At 37.9% G+C, this 15,047-nt stretch overlaps 2 protein-coding genes across 2 annotated transcripts in view; both read right to left on the reverse strand.

Annotated features, from left to right (window-relative positions):
* The window catches only part of mrps2 (mitochondrial ribosomal protein S2), a 5,671-nt gene extending 3,130 nt beyond the window's left edge, over positions 1–2,541 (reverse strand). The window contains exons 1-3 of the mRNA XM_015384527.1: positions 2,331–2,541; positions 2,014–2,130; positions 1,809–1,929 (exon numbers count right to left, since the gene is read on the reverse strand). Coding sequence (XP_015240013.1) covers positions 1,809–1,929; positions 2,014–2,130; positions 2,331–2,355 — 263 coding nt within the window. The 5' untranslated portion in view covers positions 2,356–2,541. The remainder of the gene's footprint in view (positions 1–1,808; positions 1,930–2,013; positions 2,131–2,330) is intronic.
* A 162-nt stretch (positions 2,542–2,703) lies between these two features.
* On the reverse strand, positions 2,704–14,581 carry ppp1r26 (protein phosphatase 1 regulatory subunit 26). Its single transcript, XM_015384545.1, has 5 exons — positions 14,439–14,581; positions 6,053–9,261; positions 3,325–3,439; positions 3,153–3,238; positions 2,704–3,070 (listed from the first exon to the last, which is right to left on the reverse strand). Exons 2-5 carry the CDS (start codon positions 9,190–9,192, stop codon positions 3,043–3,045), a joined length of 3,369 nt encoding a protein of 1,122 aa, XP_015240031.1. The 5' UTR covers positions 9,193–9,261; positions 14,439–14,581; the 3' UTR covers positions 2,704–3,042.
* Positions 14,582–15,047: the final 466 nt, after the last annotated feature.

Consider the following 15,047-nt stretch of genomic DNA (forward strand, 5'->3'; position numbering starts at 1 on the left):
AATGAATTGTAATTATTTTTAATGATCCGCGGAAACCCTGGTTCATCTCGCGCATGCCCTCTACGATCTCCAAGGAACTCAGAGCTGAGGGGACGAAGCCACAGCGGCGGCTGTAGGCTTTGCTTTGCGCAGGCGGTCTGGAGCGCAGCGGGGCGGAGCGGAGCGCTGACGGACTATGTGGGATTTCAGGGTAAGTATTTCGTGTGTGATTGAAGACAGAATCAACATGAGGATTAATCCCTATGAGATGAAACACAGGTCCTACCTGTTTAAACAACGCTTTTATATTTTATCCTCTCCTGTTGCCAGGCAATTGCCCCTGAATAGATACATTCATCCACTACCATTCAAGCAGTAAACTAGTTTTCCCCGTAAGGTTATTGTGGTAACAACAAACTATGGCGAGTCGTTTTAATATATATTAGTTTGACTGAATATCTATTTCTGATATAAGAAAAAAAAAAAACTGTCTTATGTGGACGCACTGTAAATACTGTATATATCCAATGCACCTTTTACTTCTTTTGGCAACTACTTCTCTTTTGACTAACTGAGGTGATGTAACAAGTACATTTCTCCACTGTGATATCAATAAAGTCAATCAATACCATAGCTGCACAGGAAAGCGTGTGGAATGTAAGTTGCAAGTATCTGGTTAGATCCCCCCAGTCTGCACTCTGCAGCCATAACCCCACACTGCTCCCCAGGCTCCGCACAACGACAGCCCACTGCTCCCCAAGGGATGGGTTAAATGCAGAGGTAAATTTCACCAATGTGAGATCAATTAAGTTCAATTATTATTATTGTGAATGCAATAAAAAGCATAATAGTATGGTTTATTTCAACCCGTTGCAGTTTTTCTTTATGCCTTTGTTTACATAATTGTATTTCCATAGATGTCAAGTAACGAAGTACAAATACATTGTTACTGTACTTAACTTTTTAGGCATTTATACTTTACTCCATTACTTATTTTTCTTCCTACTTTTGACTTCTACTCATTACATTTTCCCACAAGTATCTGTACTTTCTATTCCTTACATTTTAAAAACATTACCCGTTACTCTTGGCTTCGGTTCAATGTTATAAATATTTATTTCACGTCATGTGCACCATCCAATGCAGATCATTGGCGCCATCCACATCTAGTGAAAACTAGTGGAATTGGATGAGTCATATAACGCAAACACTCATTGGTTAGCTAAAGGAAATCATAAGAAGCAGGCAGGTGTTCTTGAAACTGCAAACATGAATTGTCTATGCCATGCTGCAATGTTGGATTCAGAAAAAGATGTTGAAATGTCTAAAAGGTGGGACACAGGCGAGAACGTATCGGGAGATGGAGACGGAGACCAACAAGACCTCCCTCAACCTTGGCCCTATCTTTAAGAATTTTTCAAAATAGTCAAAAAAATGGGCTTTAAAATTAATATAGTGGCATCTGGCTGTTTTTTTAAAAGGTTACTTTATACTTTAAGTAGTTTTTGGAGCACATACTTTTTCACTTTTACTTGAGTAAAGAGGTCAAGTTGATACTTCAACTTTTACTAAAGTGTTTTTAAACTGCAGTATCTATACTTCTACTTAAGTAACAAATGTGTGAACTTTTGACACCACTGTGTATTTTTCTACATCTTGTGAAAGTCTTGCATTTTCCATTTAAATACAATCTAATTGCAATAGCATATATTCTTAGGTTTATTGCTCCAACATATATATTTGTTAATTTAATCACAAAGCACCATTTGGTGCAGAGCATCAATGGCTGCACCTTTTCCAGCTCATGAGTAGATCCTAAGGATACAGACCTGTGCCTGCAGCCTTTCTTGTGTCCAAGATGCACCCTCGCATCAAACAAGTCCTTTAAGGTGAAAAGCTCCGACAAACGGAAGTGGTCATGTTTCTCAAGTGGCGGATTAGGGACTTTCTCTGAAAACAGGAAAACTGATTTAGGGACAGTTTGAACAGAAGACGACCCATAAAAAGAGCAAATCTTAGCAGACAGCAACTCACCTGTGAATGACTGAATTTGAATTTCAGGTGATTTAATGGAGGATGCAGTGGCAAAGTGCTGTCCATTGATGGAGAATTTAACCTTGGCAGCTCCAACATGCCGAAACCCCAACAAACCTGAACGTGAAGCCAAAAACAGATGCCGAATATTTGACATAAAACAGAGGAAAAAAGCACTATAACGCTAAAATAGCCCGTTTCCTGCTCGACAACGACTACGGAATATGACCAAAACTTAAAATATAGGACAATAAATCCAAATTAGGACAAAATGTTTTAATGAACTTATTTTTCACAGGTTTCTTTTTATTACAAACCTTTTGTAAACGCCCGAGCGGCCATGCTGCTCAAAGAAGGTCATCAAACTGCGCATGCGCGGTTTAGCGCCGTAAAGAAGAACATAATGTCGCAGCAAAACATGTAAAAACTACAACTTCCATAGTTCCACACTTAAAACGTCTCAAATCTGCGTGGCACAAACAACCCCACATGAATAATAAGAAATAACACCAATTATGCCTTCGTTATTTAGTAAAGTAAAGCCAGTGGATTAAAAAAAAAGCAACATTAGAAATGAAAATGTGTAAAAAAAAAAAAAAAAAGTATGCCAGTCATGACAAGCTTCAATAAATGAAATAAAACTCAATGTGTGACTAAAAAAAAATATCCATACATATTTTTAAACCCCATATGGCTAGAACGCTTTCTTATGGTTTAAAATATGAAATAGAAATCAAGCATTACACAGAAAAATTTACAAATAGAACACTGGTAACAGGCAAAAAAACAACACAATATGCCACAAACAAGTAAACTTGAACTTCTAAATTATCAATTTAAATGTTTTTTTTTTACTGCAGAAAATTGAACTTCCTTACTTAATACTCCAAAATTGCTTTTAAACCTCATTTGTTAGCCATAAAAACAAAAACATGAAATTAGAAAACTATTTTCTAATTTCTATTATTTTGAACTAACAAGAACTGTTAACTTGGAATAAAACAAAAAGAAGGAAAACAAAACATGCTGTTAAATTCTGTCAACTGCCTTCCTTCTCCTGGAAAAAAAGAAAAAAAAAAGATGCATTCAGAATATTTTAATGAGTATAATTTTTTACAAATTGTTCCTGGCAAACTTACACATCAGTCGGAACAAACTGAAGCTTTCTTCTGACATGCTGCAGGGTCCCTGTTTGCCTAAAAGCACTCAGATTGGATGGATTCTCCTGAAAACATGACAACAAACACTCTTCTTAATCTATGGGTTTGGACAACACCCAAGATTTGTGCTTTTTTTGTTGCAAATTTGTACCTTTATGCGTTTTCTAACTAAGTATTTCCTGCTGAAAATCATGCACCTCTTCTCTGTGGAAAGAGCTATGCATGGGCTGAAAGTGATTCCTGGATCTATGGCAGTGGACAAAGACCTGAGTGATGCAGAGCAGAATGTCCATTAGAAAACAAGCTTCTCCTCGATTTCAAGCAACTGAAAATTAACATTTTCTCACCAAAAATATTCATCTAAATGAATTGCAACGAGAGCCACTGATGTTCCATCATGATTTTTTTTATTTCACACTTAAATGACACAGCAAAACTGTATTTATATCCTGAAGAACGAAAGAAAAAAGTAAAAAAAAAAAAAAATATTTACAGAAACAAAAAAAGGCCTGGAAATGCACAGCATGTTCAGCAAATGATTTCTTTTTGTCATAAACAAAAATAAATAGCATTTTATCATTCCAAAGAAAATCTTTGATATGATAAAGAAATGAACACACAGAGAATCACATTCAGTAAGACAACAGGGCGACGGTGAGATTTCTGTGGAATCCGGAACAATCTTCATCATAGAGGTTTAGAGTCTGAGACTGTTGGTGTTCAGCAGCAGCCGACTTTGAAGCATACAAACAACAATCTGATTGTTTCAAGACCTCAACCATTCAGGAAGTAAGATAGACAAAGCTCCAATATTTTTCACATAATTCTTGCTTTTCTGTCCAAAATAAGACCAATTAACAATGAAACTAAAAAAACAAAACAAAAACACTGATATTTTTATTATTATTCTAATGCATGATTAACTGCTTTCCTCAAAAAGGTTTTGGAATATCAAAGAATCAAAAACTGGAAAAAAAAAAATCAGAAGTAACAAGACTTAATGTGAAATTTTATGTGGTACTGAGTAAACCACTTGCAGACAAAAAAAAAGTAAAATAATCACATATTAGAAATACAAAGATGTTTCTTAACAAGAAGTTCAATGACAAAAAAAGCCTTAGATTTACCTCAATGCCATATCAGTGAACTAAAGTCTTACTGCTGGGACCTTCAGTGTAGAAACACTTTTATTCAAACAGGCAAATTGATTTAATCACAACAAATAACATTTATAAATCAGTAAAGAATTCTCTGAGTTGTATTATTGAGCTCATTAATAAATCTATTTAAGTCCAGTGCAAAAAAAAAAAGAAAAAATAGGAATTTTTCCACCAAAGAAGTTGCTGTGCTAAATGTTGGCAGTTTCTGGAGATGGATCTAACTTAAAAACAACAAACATGTAAACCAAGTTCGATTTAACATCTGGTGACAACCAGTATCACAAAAAGGTATTTTCTAGTAAATGTTTGACATTCCCTGTGTTATATTCCAAGTTTATGTTTAATATCAGAAGGCAGAGACTTTAACTCCAGAAATCCTTGCAAATAGATGAGTTGCTCACTTTAAAAAGAAAATAATCAAATTGTGGTTTACAGACAAATAACACCAATTTGGGAAAAAGTGATGAGAGTCATATTAAGCCAATCAGTTAATATAGTGTGGGGATATAAAAAAAAAGACCCATCAGTTGAAATGACCGGAGTCTGAAACTTTGATGATGGATTTAATATAACTGAGCGTAACTTTAAATGCTACAATGTCCAATTTAATAAAGTGACAGTGTATAATCAAATGTGGAAAGATTAGACAATGCATTTGCATTGCTAAAATGACTTTTCTCATCTTACGGTGTCTTTTAGTTTGTTTTGGGTAGGAGATCCTAGAATTATTCCCTCATTTATTTCAGTCTGAGTTGCAAGTCAAAAGGAAGAAAGTTTTGCAAAGTTGTTGTGGTCATGGATTAGGTAACCTCTATAAGGAGGTTTCCACATCATTTAGACATTAAAACAATGCAGAGGAATGCTCCAAAAGATTCTACTGTGCCACTGGTTTAATGTCATATAAAGCAGCAGAAAGGTAAGTGCGTATTCCTTCAACTTTAACAATGTTTTTTTATGCCAACTCTGCTTGGTTAGGGGGTAACATTGTGTGGTGGAAGCAGAAACAGTTGGTATCTAGTGCTTAACACTTGAAGAGGTTTGGTGGGGAGGACAGTCAAGGTTTTCCTTTTCAAATCATTCAATAATCATTTAATACATTCTTCCTTACTAGTCTCTTTTTTTTAAACCAACATCGTTTAACATAAAAATCAGTTTAAAGCCAAATGAATGGAAAAATTAATCTTATATGAAATTCTATTATGACTTTAGAAACTGAAGTTTTTCATAGGCATCTCCAGAGAGATTATGTGAAACTTTTTTGTAGTTTTTTTAATCATCAAGACGTTACCCTGGATTTCCGAGTGGTTCTATAAAAAGAAGTAACAAATTCTGACCATTTTCTTTCCCTTAAATCTTTATTTTGCCGCAGTGACATTGCTATATTTCTCCATTGCTTCTAAAAGAAAAAGGTGTTTTATTTCTTTAGGTAATACACATTCTCCTGGTGTTCCTACCTCTTACTGTACCAAAACCCCACTGTATTGCTTTTCACAATTGAGGATATGAAATAAGAAAAAGAGCGCAAAATGTATTGTTGCCACGGTGTTACACATTAACTATACAAAAAGAGCATGTTTTGTTTTATTATACCAACAAGTATTCCCTTAGAGTTTGTACATGAGTTTAAGCGATGTGGTATTAATTAGCAGGGCAACATTAGGAAGTAAACATATAGAACTATGATGATGTTGAGGGTTAGTGATCAAAGCAAATACTTACAATGCTGGAAAGCCCTGCTTCTTATCTGGATCTCTCTTGCTGCCTGATTCACAATCTGACTCATCTATAAACTCTTCATCCTCTCTGTCTTGATGAGCTCCTTCATCATACATCTTCTTGCTCTTGCCTTCTCTTTTTCTCTCATTAAGAGAGTCTGCCTTCTTTCCCTCACTCCTTTCCCTGCTTTGAACCTGGACATGGTTGGTCCTGTTAGTCTCCAGCTCTACAAACACACTCTTGTCCTTAGGAACGTGAACAGTACTCGCCCGGCCTTCTTCCAAGGAGAACTGGGACCTGTTTCCAGGCGTAAGGCTCTGTGTAAAGGTCATCTTTGAGTGCTGCCTGGCAGCAGGGGAAAACTTTAGAACGGGGGGTCTGACTGGGGTATTCCCACCTACATCTGTCGAGTTGGAAAAAGGAGCTCTGCTGGTCCTTGGAGTGCACCAAGCAGAGGTGGGAGTCTGTGATTTTAAGTCCCGATTTTCTGAGGAAGAGAGTCTTTCCAAAGAGGTGATATGAAAGGAAGTCCAGCTTAGGGTCTTTGGGTCAGGAACGGGAAGCCCCAGGCTCTGGCGCCATTTAATTGACTCTGCAAGGGAACGAGCCCGGTCTTGACTCAAAGCTGGGTGAACTCTTTCCACATGTTGAGTCCCGTTTACTGGAGCATCACTGGCAGCATTGGTCCTCATTTGCTGGTTCCTAGTTGCTCCTGCACCATCGGCTGGCTCCAAAAGACTGGGACTGCAGGACTGAATAGATGTTGCGCATGACTCTGGGCTGTTCGATGTTATCTCAGGATCAATCCTCTGTGGGGTCCTTACTTGAGGTACAGACAGCGGACTATTAGGTTTTAGAGGAATCTCAGCCAGCTGAGTTTCCTGTTTAACGTCAACGACAGGAAGCTGAACATCTGTGTCTTGAACCACATAGGAACCATTCTTAGACATAGCTACATCATCGCTTTTGTCTCCAGAGGAAACTTTGGCCTTCTCAGCCAGAAACCTTCTTATCTCTAGCTCAATGCTGTCATTACTGTCTACTGAGCTGCTGTCATCGTCAATTTCAAGATGGGGGTCAACAATCTGCAGTGGCTTGGTGTCTAGTTCTTCCCCTCTGAGAGAGTCTGCTGTCTCACTTTTATCCATTTGCTTTTGATGCAAGATATTTTTACTGAATCCAAGCTTATCTTTTACGTCAGCATCACTCCTTTGCACTTTTTTCAAAGCACTACACTTGGACCCAGGCTTGTGTTGGAGCTTTTTGTTGGGGAAAGCATTCCCCGACAATGGCTCTGCATCTTTAATGCTTTTCTTGGGCTTCTTTTTCAGGTCTTTGATCTTTTTTTTCGATTTCTTTTTTGTCTTTAGCAGGTCTTTGATCGCAGTGTCGAGGTCTTCGTCACTGTCAAATGAACTGCTTTTGTCTCCGCTTTGGTCTGTCCTTTGTAATGCTGTGCTTGGTTGGGATTGGCTTCCCATTGGAAGGGTTGAGGCTTTTGATTCTTTTGTATGCTCAGCAGTTTCTTTAATTTTGTCAGCAGTTTCTGATATGTTCGTCAGAGTTACACTTTTCTCCATTTGCTTTCTTCTCTGTGTTAAAGACAATTTTTGTGGCTTCTGTTGAACAGCAGCGTCTCCACCTTTCCCCTTCTCTGGGTGAAGTACATCACATGGCTGCTGAGCAGTGGCTGGTTGTTTATGCATTAGGGCCTTCTGCTCAAGAAATTTTCGGATTTCTTGTTCAATCCCATCTTCACTATCGACAGAACTATCATTGCTTTCTTCATGGAGGTTTCTATCAGGAAGAGAGGAAGGTCCAGCCAGAGCAAACGTATTGAGACCAATGCCCTGATGGAAGGCTCCAGGCATTACAGTTTTGGAGATATCCAGTATTGCTTCCGCACACATCAGTTCTGCAGAGGTTTTAACTTTGGAAGGAGTTGGAGACGACTGCTCTTTGAAAGTCTCTTTCAGTGAGAGTAGTCCGTTTCCCTTTCCCTTGGCGCTGTTTGATAGTGAAGTCTTAGGTTTTGATACAGATGGAGTTTGAGTCAGTTTCCCTTTTTTTCTTTTTAGTTTGTTTGTTCTCATTTCAGAGTTTTTACTTTCAGCAGGAGGTACTGATAACTTGATGGGGGCTTTAGGCTTGTAGAGGAGTTGCTTCTGGAAACTATTCTCCTTCTGTTGCTCAAGCTGGTAGCTACGAATAGCTTCTTCAATGCCATCGTCACTTGTAGAGTCAGAATCTTCTTGGAATGTTTGCGGATTCAGATATTCCCTCTTATTCTGCAACCCCTTTTGCTCTAACTGGTATCTTTGAATAGCCTCTTCGATGCCATCATCACTACTGGAATCACTCAAGTGCTCCTCTATCTTTGGTATTACTGGGTGTTGGGTAGTTTTGTTACAGATCCGAATAGTTTCAGAGGGGCTCTTCTGTTGCTCTTTGGAACCCAGTGAATTATCAGTTGAAAATTTACTCAAATCAAAGTTTTCGTCCTGGGAGGCTTTGTTTTTAATATACTTTTTTAGTGGTACAGTAGCTGTTGTGATCGGGCTTTCTGTTTTGACACTTATTGGAGGCTGGCTATTGGATCTCAAGGAAGAGTCGTCTTCAGATCGCTGTCTGGCACACTCCAAGGTTGGTGGGTTTTTCCTTGGCATTTTGGAGGACTTCAGAAAAGAGGAAGATGGTTCAGCCTTGCGTTTGTGACCATCTTTTTCTTTCAGGTATTCCAGTATTGCTTCCTCAATTCCTCTATCAACCGAATCGTCACTGTCGGAGTCACTACTGTCATGGTTGTTTTTAAGAGAAAAACGGGCGTGTGGGTTTTCAGTGGGTTTTTTCCTCTTTGACTTGACTCCCACATAGTTACCCACTCCAGCCTTGCACACTTGGGTATGGCGTTCCTGTCCTGATGGCATATTTGCCTCAATCTCATCGCCCATTTCGAGTGAGGACTGGCTGCTCCTGAGGCTCTCTATGATCATCTGGACCTTATCTGAGATTGCTGTGCCTCTAGTGGACAATTCTGCATCAGAGTCATTGAAGCAAACCGGAAGGCTATAGCCCCCAGGTGGGCAACATCTTCGCCATTCTGTTTCCGTCGCTGCGACAGGAGGTACATTCATCAAATACATTCTAGAGGAGTATGGAGTGTTCCTTGAGCATCAGAGGGGAAAAGCCTCCGACAAGTTACATGGTTCAATCTGGAAGGAAGACAAAAGCAGAAACTGTGTGAGGCAATTGAAATTTGATACATTTTGAAGTCAACATTGCATTTTGGACTACATTTTTATTGTTCAACCTGAGCTTTCAAATACATGATTCAAAATATCTAAAAATTCATACTGAACTCTGTCATCCCAGTCAGGTGTCGATAAGATATGTAATGTTTAGTCTATAAAAATTAGATATCTAATAAATAATAATAATTTTGCGACAGTGCAGTGCATCCACTTGCTGTCAGGGGGCGTTAACTTGAAAGGTTTCAAGTCTATTGCCACTTGTGCATAAAATGTATGCGTGCCGCTTTAAAGAACTGTTGAAAATCCCAGTCCTGTCCAGTCTGGACGATCCAATACATAGAGCTTTTTCAGCGCTTATAATGCAGCAAGAGTGTTTTCAGCTTCAAAAAAGGCTCCAGCGCCTCAACTTGGACACTCATTTTGAGGTCAGGCGCTTTAGATGCTTGATGCTCTGGTTGGTAAGCTGCTCTGTTCCGTCATTGCAATCTGGAGAGAATGTTGGCTTTATTTGCTTTTATTAATAGGAAAACATTGTTTTAAAATGTTTTTAAGTAAGAAAGTTAACCTCTAAACGTAGGTGCAGTCTGCTCATCAGGATAATGATCCCAATTTAAATTTTCTGTTCTTGTTAAGAGCGGAAGACCTGTACAAGTTCAAGAACCATTCTAAAGCATTTTCTAAGTTGTTCACCTTTATTTTAGCCAGTAAAAAAAATTGGGATGGTATAAAAAATAAAAAATAAACTACTATGGCAGGTGAAGTGTGAAATCTACTTGCCACAGTGGCTGGTGGCCAAAAAAGTTGACTGCAGGCCCTGGCTCCGATACCCAGAGCGCTTTATGTTTGAAAGCACTAAAAGGGTACAGAAAAAAAAAAAAATACTAAAAAGGTATTCATTTTTTGTTTAAAAGTTTTATAAATCTCACATGTTGTTATATAAATGTTGTTATTTGTGAAGACACACTGCAGTCCTAAAGAAAAATGTTTCCCCTCCCATATCTTAATAATTTTACTAACTTTTGTGTACAAATTTTCTTAGCTTCCCTTCAAAATGGAAAAATACAAGAAAACATGCAATTCAGTGAAGGCCTATTTATGCTCCTTTATTTATTGTTCTGCAGCTTTTTTTCCCATAGGAACAACTGTTACTTAAGTATGAACAAATACTGAACACCAATATTTATAACCTCAGCTAATTTGCAATGCACATCCCTGTAGGGAATATGGCAACAATGCTGATCTTTATGAGTTATGGCAGGAAACAGCTGGTCACCTATATGTGTTTGCAGTATGGAAACAAATAAAAAGTTTTAAATAACTTTAACTGTGACAAAGGGGCTGAACCAGAAACATAACTTTATTGTTAAGACGAGATCAGGACTCCATAGTGTCAATTTATCCTGAGGCTTTTTATACAATCATATCAGACTATCAGACTTGTTTTGGGAAAAACTCCCTGTCAACTAAGAGATGATTAAGTTGAAATGTATCATATGTCATACAAAGAAAAACATACTTTGGCTATAAAAACAAACTGAGAGAACACACCCTGGCCCAGATCTGGGCTGTAGTGTTTAAACGCTGTACTTTCCCTACAGGCTCAGTTAATTTCCCATTGTTACTCCTCACCTTTGTTTTCATGGCACCTTTTGGTTTGGAGACCAGTCAGACAAGTTAGGGATAACGTCTGGCAAAATAACTTCTCTGTTTCACATCACTTGTATATTGTTAAAACACTAGCTTCAATTATGCTGTAGACTGCTTATTGTCTTGTATGTACTCCAATAGGGTTGGAACTAACGATTATTTTGCAAATCTATTCATCTGCCAGTTATTTTTATGAAATGAAACCAGGTGAAACTAAAAATTTTCCACTTGAGGAGTTTTGGATAAAGCATACTGACAGACAAAAAAAAGAGTTTGTTTTTTTAATATTAAATTGTTTACATTTTTTTTTTTAATAATTGCTGCTCTAATTGGCTCATTGTGTAGAATATTTAACCATAGTCTTCAACGGGAATTAAACATGCCTCTAGCTTTGTTAGTCCCGTTTGTCTCTATACTCCAGGTAAAGATTAATTGACTACTAAATAAGCTGACGATTATTTAAATAATCAATAAAATTTGGATTAATCTGATTGTTTCAGCTCTAACTGTAATATTAACATACCAGAGTAAGGTTGTTTTCAGACATCAACTAGTGCGCACTAGAGTTCGACTGGGGGCGACCACTTAAGACTGCACTAGTTTGGTGCGCGTTAGGGTCTAATTGTGCTTTCATATTGACCCAAACCAGACCAAAGCTTCAGGTATACAAAAAAACAAAAAAAATAAAAAAATAGAAGGTTTTCTAATGGATTTTTCATTTTTAGTAGCTTGATAAAGTGGACAAAGTAAATCTCTAAAAGTAAGCACAGTGTTAATTTTATTCCTCCTTATACTTGAAAGTCGATCTAAATTTCACTTTAATAAAAAAAAAAAAAAAAAAAAAAAAGTCCAAAAGGAAATTATTCATGTTCGTTTGATTCCCATTGAAGACTATGGTTAAATATTCTACACTATGAGCTTAAAACTACCTTGATATGACAAATGGCATTATTTTAGACATGCAATTAACCATGTTTGTAATCTTAGGTGTTCTGTTCGGTTAGGGTGTAATAATCCATCTAAGCTAATTTCTTTTACCCACGGACCAGTATGCTGGACGAAGTCTGAAACTCATTGCAGAAATAAGCACAATGGGGAAGATATGGAGAGAAGTGAAGTTCTATTTTGGAGAACTGCACCAAACAGCGTCATCTTGGACATCACCAACAAACATTTTTATTAGATATCATATACACACAAAATGGTTTTCCATGTGGTGTTTTAGGATAAATAATTTGTCATCACAAGAATAACTTAAAGTTTCATACTTGGAAAAAAAACAGATGTCCCATCATCCTTTTGGTCTTTATCTCTACCAAAGTCTATTGTAACCCTGGTTAAATTTGGTTCCATGAAGTCTTAAATTTCAGCCTAAAAATCAACATAAAAGCAGCATAAAAAAAAACAGATAACTTTAACTGTGAATAGTTTGCTCATTCAAAGGAGAGCTCCTTCAGTGACAGACTGCTGTACCCAAAATGCACCAGAGAGCGTTATCACAGATCCTTCCTCCCAGCAGCTTTAAGACTCTATAACCACCACTGTTCTTAACAACCTGAATACGTTGTTACAATCATGCTAATTTTGCACATTTGCTATATTAGTCAGTTAAATGGCATTGTCATTGTACATCTCTGATGTTGCTGCCATTTTCAAATATTTACACAAGTATTTATACTGTTAAAACATTTTACAGTACAGTATTTTATTTATTTTTTAACTCTTCACTATGTTATTCTTATACAGGGTTTATACAGGAATGAGTAACTCAAATGTAATGCTTTTTAATGCTCCTAGAAATAATTCTAATGCCATCAAGTACCCATGACTCTCAAATATACAGGGCAAAATCCTTTGTCATCTTTACAGTCGACAGGCTGCAGCCATGTCCTGAATTCCTCATTTTCCAGCCACTTTTGTTGAAATTAGCATATCCCAATAGTAGCTTTTTTCTCCTCCTCAAGCTTCTTTTCCAAACATACGCATTTACGATCAACCGGAAGCAGTTCCGCGCAAATATATTGCGATATATCTGATTAAATCGTTTTTATACACTTTTTTTTTAAGAAAGCATTTTAAATGCCACAATAATCACATCTAATGAATTATAATTTGTCATAAATGTGAAACGGTGGTCTGCGGGAAATGTTTGGGGGGAATCAATCAATTTCTGTAAATAAAATTGTAATTTCAAACTTTGAACCTGTGTAGTGAAACAGTCTGACTCTACGGATATATTTTGAATATAAATTTAGAACACAAATAATAATAGCATACAACACAGCCTGTGAAAAATATATATTAGACCCGTTTTAAGGTTTACATATCCACAATGGGTTTATATCGCACACTAGAACTATCTCAGTTGATGACATCATTACTATTTATACGTTCCATTGGGAAAAAATGTCACCCGTCAAATTGACGGCCAGTGGGAGTTCTAGTAGGATCAAAATTCTGGGAGTGTTAATAAATGAAAAATGTAAATGTTTTGAATATTCCACTTGAGAGTATTAGGGTTGCACCATCTGTATTAGAGAGAAATAAATGGTAGGGGTGGCCAATGATTGGCTAAGGGTGGCCATGGCCACCCCTGGCCCCCATATAGCTCCGCCCCTGGTCCCAAGAGTTTAATCGGGTATTCCTTCTTTAAGTTGAAAAGGATCGTGTTTACAGATATCTGCACCATAGAGAAGACGCTGCATAAAAAATAAATAAATAAATAAAAAATGTTAAAAATGCCCCCCAGCCTGATTGTAAAGCCCCCCTCTTATAAAAGCCATGGGAATCCCAGGTAACTTTTCTGATACCAAGAAGCAATAAACAGAGGCTCTCTCATTACCTCAACCTGCTGAAAGCAAACCAGTGTAGCGTGGAAACAGCGACACGAAACCACAGCTGGTCTGCGAGGGCGACCGAAGTAGGAAAAAACGCATTTTATAGAGTAAAAAATAAATAACTCATCATAGTATACGAACTTTCTCTTCTTTATAATAAAGAAAGTTTCCCTAATCATCCAAACATCCGCTTGCAGCGTTATTTTAATGCGTAGTCAAACATGTCCACCTCCCAATCCCTTCCTGGAGCGCTACCGCGCAGTACCGGCTGGCCCTCTAACCCTCTAGCGGCGCAGAGCGCTTCGATGCCCGGCGTGCCTCCGCAGGAGACTCCGCAGAGCAACCATGTTTCCTCGCACCGGCCACGGATGTCAAAACCCTCACTTTCCTTTTTAACAACGCTTCTGGTCGAACACAGAGGTCGGTAATGCTTTGTAGTAAAAGGTTTAGGTGATTATTAAAAAAAGGAAGGCGAAGATAGTGTGATAGAGCGGAGGAATAGAGTCGGAGACTTGAAAGACAGTAGCGGGCCTGCAGGGCGCTGCAGCCCCGGCATTTTCTCCGGAGAAGAAAGCCTTTGTACACAAGCAGCAAAACATCCAGCGCTCGGCTGTTCTGTATAAAATACCTAACACAGACGCGTGTTTTACCCACCTTTATGTGACTCCAAGCGAAGCGTATGAGAGATGTGCGCTTCTGGTGGCTGTTGGTGGAGATATTTCAGCGGCTCGGTGGCTGCCTAGTCCCCCTCCTCCGCTCACTACCGGGCGGACAAGCTTCCTCTAACCGTCAGTCCGACCAACCATAGACCCATTCAAATATGACATCGGCGGATCTACCCGGAAAACATAGGCGGTTACACTTCGAACGGGTACATGTCATGAAAAAAATATATATGAATCATTTTTTTCAAAGAAAAACTTTAATAAACTGGACTGATTACCTGCAGGTTTTACTTAATATGTTTTTAAATTTATTTATCTCAGTAAGACCTGAGGTGTATATATATATATATATATATGATATATTTTCTAATGGAGTCTGGATCCATCTTTTTCAACAGGTTAAAATAATTTCTACCATACCTCGGTTGAGTATCAGACAACTTTCTGCCAAACTTTATCGTATCATTCAACTCCTAATTTAAAGGTGCAGTATGTAATAATTTTAAGGGATTTACTGACATAAATGTAATATATTAGCTATATAGCTATTCACACACACACACACACACACACACACACACACACACACACACACACA

Source organism: Cyprinodon variegatus, unplaced genomic scaffold (assembly GCF_000732505.1).
Source record: "Cyprinodon variegatus isolate N-32 unplaced genomic scaffold, C_variegatus-1.0 Scaffold315, whole genome shotgun sequence".
NCBI classification, from domain to species: Eukaryota; Metazoa; Chordata; class Actinopteri; order Cyprinodontiformes; family Cyprinodontidae; genus Cyprinodon; species Cyprinodon variegatus.

Coding starts and splice junctions, on each gene's coding strand:
- ppp1r26 (XM_015384545.1), bottom strand. CDS start 9,192: ATGTATTTGATGAATGTACCTCCTGTCGCAGCGACGGAAACAGAATGG. Junction 3,239..3,324: donor TAGTTAGAAAACGCATAAAG/GTACAAATTTGC, acceptor TCATGTTTTCAG/GAGAATCCATCCAATCTGAG. Junction 3,071..3,152: donor CAGTTTGTTCCGACTGATGT/GTAAGTTTGCCA, acceptor CTTTTTTTCCAG/GAGAAGGAAGGCAGTTGACA.